Genomic DNA, 18108 nt, shown 5'->3' on the forward strand with positions numbered 1-18108 from the left:
CAACATATTACCACAGTATGGAGCATTAGTCTAAGTGGGGTTGCTTATAGATTAGTGCACTGTAAATATTGGAACAACTTTGAGAATACATATTTAGAGAATATTCATAATAATACCAATATATTGTCAAGTATGTCTGTAAAGATGTTTTTTAAGTATGAATGCAATCCAGAGAGAATGTAACTAGAGAAACAGGCAGTAGTAATTATCAATATTTTATTTAGTTCATTTATAAATACAGTTTAATATATACATTGTGAGTCTCCTGAATGGAAGACAACAAAAAGGCATCAAGGCATTATTCTGATATCAAAGACTCCATCACCACCAGCATCCATAACCTACTGCAACATCCATGAAATATGGGTTTGACCTCAGAAGAAATCAGAGGCAAAGGGCAAATTAAAGTTGGGGGTTTCTACTTTGGCGGCAAGAACACTGAATTAGTCAGAAAAGAGGATAAGGCAATTCAATAAGTTCAAGGAGGAACCATTACAAAAGTGATTTTAAAACAAAGAACCGGCCACCCCACTTACCAACAAATTCCTTCATGTTCACAAATTTTGAATGAGAAAACATTTAGTTTTATAACGGTTTCACTTCATACCCTTCAAACTCACTGACACTCTAAAAGAAAACAAAAAACAGACCACTTTATCAAAAATTCTACCTTAATAAGAAGAGGCTGTGGTTGCTTTACTGATTAGAGGTTTCAATAGAACCAATGATGTATTTCAATAATTAAGCTATTTGGGCCAACAGACTGGAAAATAATCAGCTTTACTTATCACAATTCTATAATAACCCACCTAAACACATTCCCAAGATCATCTGGAGAATAAGAATGGTGAATAACTGAATGCATGTTAGATCTAAATTCACAGGCAGAACTAGAACAAAAAGATTATGGCCAGCCTCCAGGTTAACAATGTTACATGGAGGATTAGATATTTATTGCAATGTTGTCCAACTTATAAAGTAATTCTGGCATGTCTAGTAGTTCTAACCAATATCCTTTGATATTGGTTAAAAAAAATGTTTTATATTATAACAAAAATGAATGTGCTGAAGGTCCAAAACATTGAGTAAAGCTAACTGCTATTCATAAAATAAGTTGTCCGTCAATATTGATGCGAATTTCTCAAACTATGTATATTGGCTAATTTTGTTTTTTTAAAAGCTAAGCACTTCTACACAAGCCTTGACCAGATGCAGTGGCAGGTAAAAGCATCCCTTTACCAGCACATATTACACAATCACACAAAACTCAGCAAGCACTTGGCAATCTGCAGTGTATTTCTGCGGGTCGGTTGATCTACGGTGAATAAAAAGTACATAACTGCGTCTGAAGGATTCAGAAACTGGAATATTAAATCATATAAAAGCAGAATTTGAGCTTCAAAATAAATTCCAATTCAGCCTTTTCACTTTGTAAACGTAACGGTTTTAAGCATGAAAACGATTTATTAGGTAACATTTTGATAGTTCCAACCCTGGAACTACTTGGTCCAGATTTTGGGTAATCTTTTAAAAGCAGCAAAACTGACCTTGTTGGGGGAAAAAAAGCCCAAAGCCAACTAGCCATTGTTTTCTGTACACAAACTCAAACAGGAAGCTGGTGACCCAGAACGTCACATGTTGTACACACGCGTTCTTACATTTGTGTAGCTTAGTTAGTACAGTACGTTTTAAGCTCCCATTTTCCAACTAAAATGCAGACTATGTGTTAACTAGTAGAAAAAGAAAGGCATTTTAACCTAAATCAGATGAGTTAAGACATATGGTTCTGGGCCTCGTAATACACTGCATAGTTATTCGCCGCAACATACATTTACAAACTGCAGACTAAAGCATTTAAAATGGGTTTTTTTTTTTTTTTTTTAAGAATCTCCCAGACGAATCAATTAACCTAATCTCTAAAAGGGAAGAAATCCCTGGATCGGAAGCAGTGAGCGAAGATCCAAGCGGCCTCGCCGAGTCGCCACAGTTTGCACGCATTCATCCCTCACGGGGAACGACGGATCCTTCGCACCTCGCAGCAGAATAGCGGGACATGAGGAGCGAAAACAATGTTACTTTTGAGTATCCGTCCCTGACCAACTAGGCCACAGATCCCAGAAAGACAGAAATCGCAGTTGCACAACATAAAAGACGTGCTGTAAATGAAACAAAACGAGGATTAAAAAAAAAAAAAAAAAAAAAGACAGGGTTACATGTACTGCAGGTGTGGTGAGTAAGGCTGCTCAAGTGTCTGCTGCTTTCCTGCAAACCTGTTTGTTCATTCATAAGGAGTGAAATCAACGCTAAAAAGAGGCTTTTCAGAAGACACACGGTCATCGAGAAGACAAGTCGGTCGGGCAAGGCTGACTCGGCAGAACAACGTGATACATTTCATTCCATTTCTAAGGGCCTGGCATCGATGTAGACGACAGTAACACACATTTTGATGCCACTTTTCCAGGATCAAATGACCTCAATTGTCAAAGACGGGAAAGCAGACGGTTCCAGTGGCCCCAGAACACAAGAAATTCCAATCAAAATGCCTGCTTCGGATCTGACAGCAATTTGGTTGGTTGTTTTTGGTTGTTTAAGCTAAAACCCGTTCTCTGAGCTGTCAGATGTGTCATTTAGCATCCCGGAGGGAGGATTTGGCTTTTAAGTAACAACTGCCCCAAAAGCTTGCAGCCAAACTCCAATGTTGTTTTTTAGCATTAGTAAAGCATCCAATAAGTCGTTACCAGCCCTGCTACGATCCGTGGTCGTAAAACACTCGCATTACTTGCACATCCAGATGATGAGGTGGAGCAAAGACTTGACAGTGATACTAAAACGCAGTGCTAAATAGAACGCGCTTCATCCACTCTACAGTGAACAGACGAGTTCGCTCTTTCAAGTATTCTTTTCTGAGATAGCGTGACATTTGGACATGAGGGAAATCTTTTAATCTCCTTGGAAAGGATTTATAGATCACCTGTATCCGACTATTAAGTATCCGATCAGCAAACGTCCTTTGCAAACGAGCTCAAACAAAGTGAAGAGAGTTTAGGATGTATTGCTTTTTGAAATGAGGAATGAAAAATCCCTTCAACGGAGCCCTCTTGAAAAACAGACAATGTGCAAGACGTAAAGCTATGGCATCAGAAAGAGTTAGTTTTTCCTTTCTATAGATTACAGTTCGTGCGAGGCAAAGGGGGGGGTAGGGAGGGGGGTAGGGAGGGGGGGGGGTGAGAAGCCTGGGCAGGGCCCGGGTCTTCTGAGGTAGGGTGCAGTTAGCCAGCGGCGTTACTTGACTTTTTGAGCCCATTTCAAGTCGTCCGCCCGGGGCTTCTCTCCGGTGACACCCTGGATCAGATCCTCCAGGTTCCTCCAGAAACCCAGCTTTTCCAGAGGGTGGTTCAGCCAACCTGGAGGAGAGGACACAGCTCACTGACCGGTCTGCCCATAAGCTTCAGAACGCCATTTACAAGCCGACTGGAACCCGATCGGCCCGGAGAGAGAGAGAGAGAGTGAAGGCCAACCTGTGGTGATGCAGAAGTACGTCTCGTGGGGGGAGACGTGGTGGACGCGGTGGTGCTTGCGGGGGAGGATGACCTGGCAGTCCTGCAGGAACACCACCCAGCGGGGCAGGCCGAAGTACGTGTGCGACCACTTGTGAATCTGGTTGGTCAGGGTCACAAAGATGGCTAATGCGAACAAGTAGCAGTACCAGGCGTAGGAACGGTAGATCTCAGCTGCCAAGGGGACACAGAGAGGAGTGGGTTTAGTGTGTGCAGATCCACACAGGAACGGTGTAGTAGAAAATCGGACTCTTGGTTGTTGGGAGGAGGCTCACCTGGGGCGAGGGTGAGGAAGCTGTAGGCCATGTTTGCTAGAGGGACGATGGTCAGCATGCAGTTGTCGCCATTGGTCTCAATGAAGTCGTGGCGGGTAATGGCCGTGGGGTCGATGTGGTGCTCTCGGAATGGCCGTATAAAGGCCTGAAAAACATGAAATGTGAATGCAGGAAATGCCCCACCCCCCCAAAAAGATCATTAAGAGTATAAACAAATGGATAGGATACCTTTCCAAAGATGGGTAAATCCACTGACCCCCACGTATCAGCGCCCCAGTGAACCAGTCCCGATGCAAAGTCCGCCGTGAGAATTCCGGCCACTGAAGAGGAGTTTGAGGAGCAGAACAGAACCAGGAGAAAAGGGTGAGAACACTTTCTTAAAATAAGCTAAAAGAGTGGTTGAGGAGTTCTGTTGCTAACAGATGACAGAACTCATCAACCAGTGACGATGCGACTGGAAACCATTAGACGCAGACACTCACCAATGCTCACCAGGATGTACCACAGATGTCCCAGGTGGAAATTGGCAAGAAGGTGAATGAAATTGAAGGCCATGAGAGAGAAGCAGAGGACGACAGATATCCACTCTTGACATCTTTTGCCTTCAAAAAAAAAAAAAAAGGGGGGAAAAACACAAGCAGACGTCTTAGTGTGATGCAACACGTGAGCAGAGGTGCTGATAAAGCTACCGGTGAACACGATGTCCCAAACCAAAACGTTGCCAAGATTAGTAAACTAGGCCACATGATGAACCATCAGACGCTTCACTTTGCCTTGTCACGTGACCAGAAATACCTGTCCACATCTCACAACTCAAAAAAACGGGGAGGCTACGGGTTGGGACGTGAGCTACGGTCTATGGGCACAGAAATAACACTGTTAGGAAAAGGTCACGGCAGCAGGAGCAGGATGCTCTTCCAACCCTTTGCCTGACGGGGGGGGGGGGGCGGCGGAAACGTCAGAAGACGAGTGCGACTCAAACACACAGACCCAACCTCAACCCTCTCACATGATTCCTGTTGAGTGACAACAAAAGTGGGACTGTGACAGTCACGGAGCCGCCGCCCGTTGTTCGGTGTCATTCAGCGTTTAGCAGTTAAGAGACAAACGGGGTCCTCTCGGAAGAATTTTACGTTGGGTTTTAATGTTCAGTTTGTTGCCGAGTTTTGTTTGGTAACTACGCGACGTGAAGCCTGCCGCTTGTGGCGAAGCGGAGAAACGAGCCCACGAGACGAGGCTGGTGAGAGGATCGACTCACCTGGGGAGTATAAATTGGCCAGTTCTTTGGCCCCAGCGTGTTGTGGACCCCATCTGGCCGAACCGCGGCCCGGTGCCTCCGGCTCCACGGTCTGTGTTTCCACTCCACGCCCGTTCTCGTTAACCATTCTCGCCATTTCTCCACTGCGGGCCCAGCCCCTTCAATGCCTCCGTTCTCTCAGTTAGCAACCAACGGAATCATCCAGCGCTCAGCCCACAGACAGCGTAACGTTTTCAGCCAATCGGGTGAAAGTCGTTGAACGCGGCGGCCAATCGGCGTGAGGAGAATTGTTACAAAGACAGCGTAGTGGCCAATGGGCGGGGTTTGCGAGGGCAAAGACTGCACTTCCTCGCCCCACCCGGGCCTATGTGGTGTGTACGCGCCGCTCTCGGTCCTGCGCTGTGTGTGCAGTAGGTGGAGCTCTGTCTGTCTCTTTCTTTTTCTGTTTCCATAACATCTTACATACTGTCCGACAAGCCAACCTGGAGGTGTAACAGCGACATTGGTCACCCGTCACATTCTGTGACGCTGCAGCTTCAACCAGGTGGGAAAGGCCGAAGGTTCGACGACACATCGGCGGTGGAGGCGTTGACCGCGAAGCACCAGCGGACACACTTTTTACTTGAATTCGAATATAATATAAGTTATAATCATTAGCAGTAAAACGTTAACTTGACTACAGACAAACTTGCTGCAGCAGCTTAATTTGTTCTGGTGTGAATGAATGCAGGCTAATGTTAGGTAGCGTTAATGCTAATGTTGGCTAACTTCAGTGACGTTAGTTACTTTTCTGAGGGAACTATTTGCTTTAGTGTCAACTAACTTCTTTGTGTTTGACAGCTGGAGTAACTGGTTACTTAATTAATTTCTCTTAAATACTATAAATACTATCACATGTATTATTGGGGGGAGACCGTTTAGAGTATTGACCATAGATTGGTTATACTTCTAATCCAACAGCAATGTATTTTGCTCCTGGGCCTTCATGATAATCTAAAACTACGTTAATAATAACAATAACAATATTCTAAACTATTGGGTTAAGGAGTCACAGAATGAAGTGTCACACCTGGTGAAAGGGGAGGGGCTTATCGTTCTGACAAAGACCAAGACACGCATGCTGGAACAGATTATGTAGAGGTGTCCTGAACGTTTATGTCAGCTGTCGAGTCTCTGGTGTACATTCCTAAAGCTCACCACGAGATGGCAGTGAGGCCTTATCGATTCACGACGTCACCCAGCTCCGACTAACTTGTATGGAAGAAGACTCGATGGCAGCTTTGGTCGTTGAGCTTCATCAGACCAACGGCGCATATGTGTCACTATGCTCCCTTTTTAGTCTAAAGTAATGTAATGAGTTACATATGGAATATTATTGGACAATAATGAAAAAAAACGCCAGAGTTTGAGTCATAAAGAAGGCTGACAAAATGACCTAACACGAGCCATGACCCTCATACAGTGTTGGAGTGGATGCATCATCTTGTACAGTTTGACCACACAACAACAAACCGGTTTAGACTCGTTTCTGTTTGTGTTGTGGGGAAACAGCTGTCTGCAGATGTGTCTCGGGATGCCTTTCGCGAGCTTCGCTGTTATGGCGTGATTACGCATGAACTTAAGGGCCACTCTGTCGGATTGTTTTTTTCTCCCATTTTTGGTGAAGGGATGAGATGTGACTTGAAGAATTGACGTTTTGTGAATAAATACTGGTAAAGAAAATGAATTATGTCAAAATGAAGGTGTTGGTTTTTTCATCATGATGTTTTTGGTCTTGGTCTTTTTTGGTAAATAAGTTATTCCCGTGGCTGCACGCAGAGTTAACACCACACATATTCGTCACAAATGTCAAACAAACAAACAAAAAAACTAGATAAACACCGTTTAAAGACAAGAAAGTTCATCCAAAATCAGCACATGCGTTCGGGTTGGCTCTCCCCTTGCGCGTCACACACCTGCCCAGCCAAAGCCCCGCCCAGCGCGTCTAATAAAACCCCCCTGAGACAGGAAGACTTGTCAATCCCTCCCAATACATGATCGCAGCTTCTACAAAGTAGTTCCACTGCGCGCTGTCAGGGACAGTGGCCACGGGAGACATCAACTCAAGACACTTTCACAACTGAGACAACTGCAACAATCCAACATTTAAAAACCCACCCGGGCGTCTCACCTCCGCCCTCCATGCTCCTCCGATCCGGCGGGTTTTAAGATCCATGGAAGTGGCCGGATTCTACGACGAGGGCGGCTTTGCTATCCACGGTAGAGACGGCATCATCGGTTCCGTCACCGGCGGCGCGCACTGGAGGGTCGGCGACTCGATGACGGAGCTGGGCATCGAAGAGCGGGAGAGAGCGATCGACTTCAGCGTTTACCTGGATTCGGCTTTGCACTGTCCGCAACAGGCGGCGCAGACGCACCACCACCAGCAGCAGCAGCAGCACCACCACCACCACCAGCAACCCCACCAGCAGCAGCAGCAGCAGGGGGACGCTTTCTCCGAGTTCCTGGCGGAGAGCAAGCTCAAAAGAGTCGCGGCTCTGCAGCACTACAAGAACTACTCGCTGCTGACCGAGCTGGAGAGCAGTCAGTGCGACAACCCGAGGGACCCGAGGGAGCCTTACGCGCTGGGTTACACGGAGCTGCAGGAGACTCGCGTGGACAGCGTGCTCAGCCCCGAGCTCCCCGGCAGCCGCTACAGAGCCGCGGCCGAGAGGGACGCAAGTATGGAGAACGGCTCGTCCGGTTTCTACGTGCATTACCAGTCCACCAGCGGCAGCCTCGGGAACATCTCCAGCGGGTCCTCGACCTGCTCCAGCCCGCCCGGCACGCCCGCGCCTTCAGGTAAAAGCGGGTCCCCGACGCACAGTGGCAAGATGTCCTCCGGGAAGGCGAAGAAGCGCCTGGACAAGGACAGCGAAGAGTACAGGGTGAGGAGGGAGAGGAACAACCTCGCCGTGAGGAAGAGCAGGGACAAAGCCAAAGTGCGCAACATGGAGACTCAGCACAAAGTGCTGGAACTGGCCGCGGAGAACGATCGTTTACAAAAGCGCGTGGAGCAGCTGTCCAGAGAGCTGGCCACCCTGCGCAACCTGCTCTCCGCCACCGGACAGTGTTAAGAAAGTGCGTGTCCGACCATCCGCGGACTTCAGGGGGGGGGTGCGGGGGGGACACTAGTGTGGACAAACGGACACGCTTTCACGGGAGAAGACAGCGGCCACCGGTTTACAGGGACAGTTTCAATGGGACCGAAGGAGTGGCTGCATGGATTGCGCAATCATTCACGATTCTTCACATTGTCACCGTGGCTTTATTCTCAGATGTAATTTCGTGATGCAGTATTTCGGTGCATATTTTACGGACATGCGAGTGAATTTCTACATTTGGTGTATCTGGAGCAATGGTTGTTTAAGGGAAGAGTTCTGCTGCAGTGAAATGATGCAACTCTTTGTAACAGTGCTTGCAATGAATGAAATAAGTCAAATTATTTAATATTAAATGGTTAAATGCTTTAAATGTACTTGATATTTTATGGAATTAAACAGATTTATACTTTGTCTAAACATTTCTATTTGTTACTTCTTTTTTCATCCTTTTTATTAGGCAGATGTTGTTGTGCTTGCCTTAAATATTCATGGCCTGTCTATTGCGATGCGTTTCAATTTGGACATATTGCAGATAAAATTTGGCTTGACGTTGAGGAAAATTTGCCATCTTCTAATTTAGGCCCAATATGCCATAAATCTAATGAGACATCAACAAGCTAAGGGAATGTGATGTTGTGGATTTTATATATGTAGTCTTCAGCAGTGAGGCTACAAATGATTTATGGTTTCCACAGAGCAGAAAATAGCTTTCAGACAGAAACACAAAAAGAAGGGTTGATATGTGAAATTGTGTTTATCTTTCTAAATGACATTAGAAACATGACGGGATTCCTTGTTAACTCTTAATGCCAACGCAATGCATTTCAATGTTTACTCATGGATCGACACTAACATCTATTAATATCTTGAAATGCATCCGACCAATTTATACTGAAATGATACTGCTGAGCATAGCGGAAAAAAAAGAAAGAAAAAAGATAGACCCTGTCACACTGCACTGCAGAAATGTTAGCTTTATCTGTGGCACACGGCTCTGTCAATAGTCTGCCGGGTCCACTGGCCCAGAGAGGGGTTCAAGGTTGCATTCAAATTAATCAGCAACTAACCTCCTCACACCACCTCAGGTCACGCTCCAACAACCAGAAGACCTGGCAGGGAGGCGAGATACGAATCACCCCCCCCCCCCCCCCCCCCCCTAAAAAAAAAACCTTCCACCCCCTAGCAAACCTTGTTTCAACCTGAAGTAGAAAAAAAAAACAGCAAAGAAAATGAAGAAGTTAGAACGGGGAGTGACGAAGTAAGTTACACCAGACATGATAAGTTCACTGCTTGTTTGCAGAAGAATTTACCAATGGGGTAGACCGCTTTCACACTCTATGAAACGTATCTGTCTCAAACAAGCAAACCCCAGACAGAGAGGATAAAGAAACGGGCACGGTGGGATTTGTAGGTGAGCCGTGACAATTAAGGGTGGGGAATGTTTTCTTAACACGGCAGAAAAGAGCCCAAAAAAACGCCTCCTCTAGCTGTTCTCAAGGGGACACATCTACTTTATGGTCATTGACAACTCTTTTTTTTCTTCTTCATATTCTCTCAAATCAAGTAGAAAAACTGCTGTTGCTTTGTGCGTTGAAAGATGACATTTTGAACACAGTGGTTGTTTCAACACACCCAATGATGGAACAGTTTAGCTTTTAACTGTTGTGCAATATCCTCCGTTTCCAACACATCACCACTTGAAGACTGCTACACCCACATTTGAATAAGACATTGTTATCCTCCATGAACATCACAATAGCTTTAAATAGTTGTGGTGTAGCTTTAGGACTTACTGGGTACAAAAACAGCGCCACTAAACATGAGTGTTTCTTATTTACAGCCTTCGGGAAAAGCTGTAGATGTTTCAGAATGTCACTTAAGGACCGGCAGGAACAATTAACATGTCGTATAACGCGTTAATGATTTAACGCCCGGCCACTCCACTGTTGTGACTTGTGTCACGACGTTTTAAGAAGCTCTTCTCGCTCTCGTCGTACCCGTCAGTGTGTGGCAAAGCCTGGCGTTTAGACATTCTCTGCATTCTTTCTTCCATGCCCCCCCCCCCCCCGTCAGTTTCCTATTGGAGCCCCCAAAGCAGTCTTTGCCTGCTCCTGGCTCACATGCTGACAGGAGAGAGGGAAATTCCCACACAGGATGACCTCTTTTCTTGAATGTTTAGCCCGGCCTTCTTTCCGCACTTTACCGTCAATGGGCAGTGTCTGTCCGTAAGCTCCTCGTTGCATCACAGCCCCTCCTCAGGCCAACTGGCGTCCTCAAAAACTCCTCTGATAAGGCAATACAAGCACACACAAGCACACACAGACACACACAAGCACACACACACCTGTCATTCTAATGTCCACTCTGTACCAGTGGTTGAGAAATGGAAGATTTTCTTCCCCCGTATGATTCATGTCAGTACGTTGCTTTGGTTTACATTAGTTCTTTCTCCCACAAATCCCTTTTTTACAACCTGGCGTTAGCTCAGGCTTTTCCAATTCGATCAGAAAAAAGTTTGTAGGATGAAGACTGAACCATCTATTTGACATGTTTCTTTAACTAATTAACTTGGCTTTGGGCCGTTTTTTCTCTTGCTTAGTTTCACAATGTGTCAGCTGAACATTTGTTTCTGTTTTACATCATGAGTAACATAGCCTCCTGATGGCTTGCAGCTAAATTGCAATGTGAGCAACAGGGGGAAAAAGAAAGAAAAAGATGAATTTGTGATCTGTTGCGTGTCCGCAGACGCGGTTAAGGACACAAATTGATGTTACGGAACCGCAAGAATTTCTCAACACATTAAGTAGTCCAATTTTTTTATTTGTATTACAAGCAGAAATGTCAAATATTTGCTGTTTCAAAAAACTATTGAATGCTTTTTTTAGTTACACATAGATTTGAAGAAAATTGATCAACGTATTCATCACAGCAATTAAAAAACTGCAGATGAGCACATATGAGTGATAACACAGTGGTAACTATTTCTGTATTTGGTTGAATTAGATTTTGGCATAGTTTGCAATCCATTTAAAAAGGATAAGGTGGGCAGGGTTAGGGTTAGGGGTATTAATCCAGTCCGCCTCTCAATACATTTCTCACTTGCATGCCTTGTCTGTTGAACTCAGGCCCAAGCTCATCGGTTCCTATAAGACAGTCATCTTGGAAACTAACACCGCTGAGCACTGTTTCTTTTCCTGTAAACTTCACTCAAACAAGAATAAGACAGAGCAAACTCACTGAAAATTCAGTTTTCCAGTGAGTATTTACAGCAACAAGATGCTGATGGAATAGACTCAAAAGGAACTACCTGGTTGGCTCATTGATTAGTCATTAACAATTAAGCGTCATTCATTTAATCATTTTATGGGATTTGTTGAAAAATAGAATATCAAAAGATTCCTCCTTTAAATTAAGTCTGTTTCTAATAGACAATATTTAGTTTCTGTTGTTATGTAACAATTAATCTGTGGAGTGCCTCAAAGTTCTATCCTGGGTCCTGTTTTTTTCCCATTTATTCCTTATGTTGATCAACTTTAAATGCTTACTTACTGCAACCAGTGAAGTGTTGTTTCTTCTATTCTGAATGGAACATAGGCACAAACATTTCTTTGTGATTAATTGATAAACAGAGCTGAATAATAAACCCTCAAATACTGATATGGCTTTTGTAGAAATATTGGATCACAAAGCTGAAGGTACTAATTATTTGTTTTGTACCTTTTGTGACATATCATCCCTTGTACACTGTTGAATGCATCATTAAATAATGATTGTTAACACTGTGATTTTGCTTTTTTGGTTCCTCTAAGTGAAAGGAACATTGGATATCCGGACAATGGCTTGTAACGGGAAGCCAGACGTCTGAGCTACGGTAAACCGACCAGTACATGATCCGTCTTAAGTCCACCGAGATTTCAACATCTTAGTTCACTTCTGCTATTTGCACCGTAGATGACTGTGAAAACGCCAAACTGACGTGCAGAAGTGACTTGCGGTGACTACACAGGATCAAGTCTCACTGCCCAGATCTTGTGTAACCCCAGGCCATCCTTGCAAAAAGAGGATGCTACTTCTTCGAGAAAAACTTGTGTGTAAGAAGAAGCCATTTCAAAATAATTGCAGTGTATGAAGGGTTAATGGATGGCCAACAGGTGTCCTAACTGCATACAGAACACTACAATTTGGTATCACTAAGAAATGTATTTATATTTCCTTTTTACCGAATTTTGGACTGTGGCAGTGAAGTTGTTATCTAAAATGAAAAATATTTAATGCTATGGCATCAAAGTTTAGGCAGTTTAGCTAACCATTATGTTAAAATAACGTAGAACTAAGATTTCATCAGAATTTCCAAAATTTTAATAGCTATAAAAGGGCAAAAACGCCGTCTGAGGATGATCCTCCAGAATCAGAAAATGTGTTTTTCACATATGTCATTTGCTTTTACAAAAGGTTTAACCTATACAATACGGTGAAATACTGGCAGCTGTAGTTGCCAGAACTTCACCGTAGAAATGACAGCATCAACGTATTAGAAATTACGGGATGTTTTTTTAACTGTAATTTCACAGTTCCGAACCGTTATTTGTTTACGGTATTTTACTTTAAAAACAATATACGTTAAAATACCTGCAGCTGTGTATGTACAGATGTGCTGATCCATTATGTAGAGCACAAGTGTACCTGTCGTTCCCTTCCACCGGGGCCCTTTGCACGCATGTCTGTTCATCTGAATGCCGGGTCTCTGCCGTCGTTGCTCCTCGCAACTTTCTCAATAACCTCTAAAAAAAACCAAAAACATTTTTTCCCCTTAAGACTGCGCTTCGTTCGGTCCTGAGCAGCACACCTGCCACGACACGTTTTCAGAACACACCCGACTCGCCCGTCTACTCGCGGTCAGACACTGCGGGGAAGACACTGCGGGGAAGACACTGCGCTTCCCTGCACAAGCGGAGTCAGACTTCGCCTCGAGGCGAGTGAGGCTGCGGGGGCCGTGGCAAAAAAGAAAAAGAAAAGGCCTCACTCTTGGATTTATTGTGATGTTTAAATTTGGGCATCATCAAACATATCCCCCCAAAAACTCCCCAACGCACTTCAGACTCAGCCGCATGGCCCACAACTAAATGTCTACTTCTACTTCTGAGATTCTGAAATCAGAAATAAAAACAACTCCACCCTGAAGAGACATAAATGCAAGTACACTGTGCTGATAAAGCCTCTCTTTCACTCCTCACTCTTTAAACATTGGAATACAGGACTTATACTGTGCAGTATTAATAGACAACTATTCATAGTTTACACCTTTACCGTAGAGGCATTTCTTTAGTATTTCCTCAACCAAGCAGTTGGCCCTGAGCCGAAAAAAACACACACACAGGTCAGCAACCAGCGTTCTATTATCACGCGTAAAGTAGAACGTGGATGTATTCATTACACGTAGAGGCTGGATGCTTCTTTATTAAAAGTGCATGAACATTGAATACAGCGTCACCTGGCCACGTTGCACCAACGTGTAGAAAGACACGGAACGAGTGCAGAGAGGCGGCAGCATTGAATTGTAAGTTGTTGTTTTTTTAGAATAAATAAATAGAAATCAGTCATTTATTATTTAGTTCCTTATTGCAGGACTTTGTCAAGAGGAAGACATTCAACTCCTCTTTCACAATGCCAAAGTTAATATCGGTATTGAAAGTTCCACCCACTGCACTATTCCTCAAAGCTCTCCTCTAAAACTTTCCTAGATTACCAGACCCTCTTGACACGCTGCTCAATCGGACTGACATCCTGTTTTATTTTGACAACTAGGAGTTGGAAATTGGTTTGTAGTGTGGAAGCGAAACTGTGTCTTCTCACAGATTCAGGAAAAAGCAGCCACCTGTTGTGCAAACGTAAAGCAAATAAAGGCACTGGCTGTAAATCGTAATTATGAATTAAACCAGCGGCGGAAAAAGTGGGCATGGTGAGATCAAACTAGCTGTGCAAGAACATTGAACTGGTAGAGCAGCTATTGACTGAGTCATCTTTTAGCTTTGTGTGAGATGCTATTGATGAATAAACAGTTCACGTTTTCACACCCACCATTCCTCCCTTCTGGACTCTGAACATAACGCAACGTACAGTAAATTCTGTGCTGAAATCACAGTTACCCCGACATAATGGTGGCTGTCATGTGTGGGCCTTGACATGTTCGGATTACTCAACAGGAAGTGGGGTGTGCTGACGACGTCGCTGGCAACCAAAACATTCCAGCCGCGCAGCAGCGTTGACAATGTGACCATCCTCGCGTACGCAGCCTACCTTTCACCTCATTCCCAAAAGTTGTTGTCACAAACAAACGGCCGGTGACGTGTGTGCGTGTGTGTACTTGTGTGTGTGTATGCTGCATCACACTGAAACTCAGATGCAAAAAAGGTTTTTTTCCACAGCTACCAAGAAAACAATAATACCCCCAAAAGAACACGGTGGTGATAACTGCGGTGTGGCAGGCAGGTCATGTTTATGATGCGGACACGTGGCGATGACGTCAGGAAGGATGCGGGGGGGGGGGGGGGGGGGGGAAGCACCGTTTTCGAACCGCCTGGTATCTGCGATATGACCTACATGCGTGAACCTGGCCAATGGCAGTCACAAGTGCTGCTTGTCACGTCGGGTGTTCTGACGACGTGTCCACGACACGGGGGGGGCGGGGGGGGGGCAGGAACCGGAAGGGGAACTGCTCACGGCTGAGTCTCTCTCTGCAGACGCAACCGAAGATATCGGCCCCCGAGGAGAGAGAGGCCGCGGTTTGGAGACAACAACCCAGCCAATAAAACCCCCCCCTGATGCCGCTCGATTAGGAAAAACAAGTTTTTGGTTATTTTTGATGAGGCCACGTCTGGGTACAGCGTGAATGAAGAATAAATAAGTGATGCCAAGAGGCACACGGATCTTACACTGAACCAATTTATCCGACTGCATTAAGTGGAAGCCTCTATTTCACCGTGCTGTGTTATCAGCAGAGGTCCCTTACTTCATCAAAACTACCAGCATTGCCCAAAAATGTCCTCTTCTACTGGTATATTATCCACATCGTTGGATCGTTAATGCAACACTCGCATTTTACCACAGTGACCGGTGGAGACGGAGCTCTTTCGTTATCTCGTTCCCAAACAGTCGGATAGTTTAGTCTACTGAGGTCACGAGATAAATCCGAGGGACCAAATATCTGATACTCAAACCCGCGTGACCCTTGAACAGTGGTTCAAACTAGGCCGCCGGGGAGGGACCCCGAGGAGGCCCAGCTCCTCCCTGCTTTTCAACTACCAACTATCTCATGCCTATCAATATGAACCACCAGTTGGTTTAGTGGACTTGGTCACCTTTGACCAGATCCACGCCAGCCGTTTCCAGTCCAGACACAGTGTGCTAACCGCCGGCAGGCCCGACGCCTCGTGTCTACCGCAGTATTGAGGCGACCGGTACTAAATGTACTGTTACTACGTCAAAAGTGTACTTAAGCAGCACTGCTCCGGTGAATGCATTGAGCCGGCGGACTGTGCCTCATTCCCCCGGCCTTTTGTTTGACATGATAAGGGCATGAAGAGACACGGTACACCTAGGTGCTCACACTTCCTCGTGCCGAGCCTCCACAGAACAACACCCCGGTGTGTGTGTGTGTGTGTGTGTGTGTGTGTGTGTGTGTGCACCGAGTCTGCGGAGTCACACTCGGAAAAAAATCCGACTCCCCTCACATTCAGGAATTTCCTGATGCCTGCGCGGTTCCTGGTGCGAATGATCTGCAGTCCTTCCCCCCCTCCCGCCCACTGCCTCACAGCTGGGCCCGTCTATTGGGAAGTTCCAGGTTAATGGCTAAACTGACACATGCCGTAAGAGTCAGCAGGGCAGGGCCGATAGCGTACGTTGGTCGATGTGTGAGTGCGGAGTCAGCGGTGTGCACATTCTAGTGCACATTTTTACATTTGTTCGAGTGACGTTTTTTGTTCCAAAGGTGTCGTATTCTCATTCACAGCTTTTCATACGTATGCCTTTGGGGAGATGAGGTACCTGCATGGGATACATACTTAAAAAAAAAAAAAAAAAGAAAAATACGCAGAATACGCTCATGTTGTTCAATCGAATCAAACTGTGACTTTAAGAAGACTTCCGGCCCCCGGTCACACCTTGATTGTAGTTTTCCTCGATGAGTGCCAAGTGGCTTGACGTCAGCAGAGCGTGGTGGGGAGTGCTATTACTCACTCTGTTTAAGTCGAATTCTTGTACAGCACGTACCAGCGTCTTATTTCCCAAACAGGAAGTTCGAGTCGAGACTGTTGCCAAATCATCTGTACTATATCAATGTGGTGCAGTTTACTCAAGCAATGCATGTGTCAAGACATGTTCTTCCGCCCTGTTGTGTTCAACGACCACTGTTGCTGCGTGCTTTTACACTCAAATGAACCGAAAACCTCTCCTCGGGCTTAGCAGAGCAGTTTTGACATGAACAAAAAATATTTTATGGGTGTTTTTTTTTTCCACAAGAAAATGTCAGAATAAATACATACATTTTTTCTTCTTCTTTGTAATACTGTATTTTGCGTGTGAAATCATCTGCAGCGTAGTTGGAAGCCAGTATTGAATACATTGTTTGTGGCAGTTTCTATGCAGCCAATAGACAGTAACTCGTGGTAACTCGGGTTTATGGTCATTAATATAAGTGCGTGAGGAATTAGTCATTGATGAGCGGACACAGGTTCCAAAAAGAACAGAAAAGAAAGAGCGGGCTTTACAAAAGCCGAAGCTCCATGTTAGCAATCAGGAACCAGCTCGTTTTGCAGCCCAGCAGCGCCACCTACTGGTGGGTTTGAAACAACTCACAGAGAATTATTAATACTTATTTTAGTGTAACAATACCGTAACACGTAAAGATCCTGCTTTCGGTCAAAATAGTGATTTTCCAGAATAATATATAATAATAATAACTTTTATTTATATAGCACCTTTCAAAACAAAGTTACAAAGTGCTTAACAATACACACGAGATTTACAAAATACAATCAAGCAGTTCTTAATAAGATAAAATCCGTCAAAAATATAAATGAGCCAGCTGGTGAAAGTGAGTTTTTAGAAGAGATTTAAAAGAGGACACAGAGTCTGCTATATATCACTATAATAATCATCATTTGACATTCAGTTGCTGTGGCACTAATGAGTTCTTAAATGTTAGAGGTAGAGAACATTTCAGATATCTAACTAGCTAGTATGTTATACATTTATACTTAATATATTAGAAATAAAAATAATAATAATCAATCAACCATCAGTCATTTGCAAAATGTTATGAGCACTATTACCATAGAAATAGAATGTGGTGATGGATGTAAATGTTTCAGAAAAAATTGCACAAATGTAAAAGTAACTTCATTTTTTATTTAAAAATTAAAACAAATGTAAATAAAAAAATACATGTTTTCGAGCTCAGTGTAAGTAGAAAAAAAGGAAAACCTGGTGCGATGGCTGCACGGTGCTGAGATTGCTGAAGCAGAATAAAAAAAAAAATAAATCAAAATATATATATATATATATATGTATATATATCGAATAAGGGCGTGTCCTTGTTGAGGACGTTTATACATTCTAAAGAAAAGAACAGCTGTCGGACTCATGCCACAAAAGGCAGACTGAATGCTAGCAGCTTAGCTAATCTCTTTTTTTAGGACAAACCAGTTGATTCACAAATGCAGCAATGCCAAAAAAAAAAAGAAGAAAAATAAAGAAAAGAGAAACGAATCATACAAAACAGTATTGCCAGCTCAGGGCCCCGCCGCCATGTTCGACGGATCATTGCTACAGTGTATTGTCGTCATCCCCGTGCTGGTGTTGGATATTTGGTTTGTTCA

General features: G+C 44.3%; 2 protein-coding genes across 2 annotated transcripts; one reads left to right on the forward strand and one right to left on the reverse strand.

The window, feature by feature from the left end:
- Positions 1-201: 201 nt before the first annotated feature.
- Positions 202-5356, reverse strand: peds1 (plasmanylethanolamine desaturase 1). Its single transcript, XM_037478432.2, has 6 exons — positions 5091-5356; positions 4315-4434; positions 4061-4152; positions 3833-3977; positions 3519-3731; positions 202-3404 (listed from the first exon to the last, which is right to left on the reverse strand). The coding sequence occupies exons 1-6, from the start codon at positions 5224-5226 to the stop codon at positions 3283-3285; spliced, it is 828 nt and encodes a 275-aa protein (XP_037334329.1). The 5' UTR covers positions 5227-5356; the 3' UTR covers positions 202-3282.
- A 1736-nt stretch (positions 5357-7092) lies between these two features.
- Positions 7093-8654, forward strand: cebpb (CCAAT enhancer binding protein beta). The gene has a single exon (XM_037457582.2). The coding sequence runs from the start codon at positions 7304-7306 to the stop codon at positions 8204-8206; it is 903 nt and encodes a 300-aa protein (XP_037313479.2). The 5' UTR covers positions 7093-7303; the 3' UTR covers positions 8207-8654.
- The last annotated feature ends 9454 nt before the right edge of the window (positions 8655-18108 follow it).

The sequence above is a fragment of the Pungitius pungitius genome, chromosome 1, assembly GCF_949316345.1.
Source record: "Pungitius pungitius chromosome 1, fPunPun2.1, whole genome shotgun sequence".
Classification (NCBI taxonomy): Eukaryota; Metazoa; Chordata; class Actinopteri; order Perciformes; family Gasterosteidae; genus Pungitius; species Pungitius pungitius.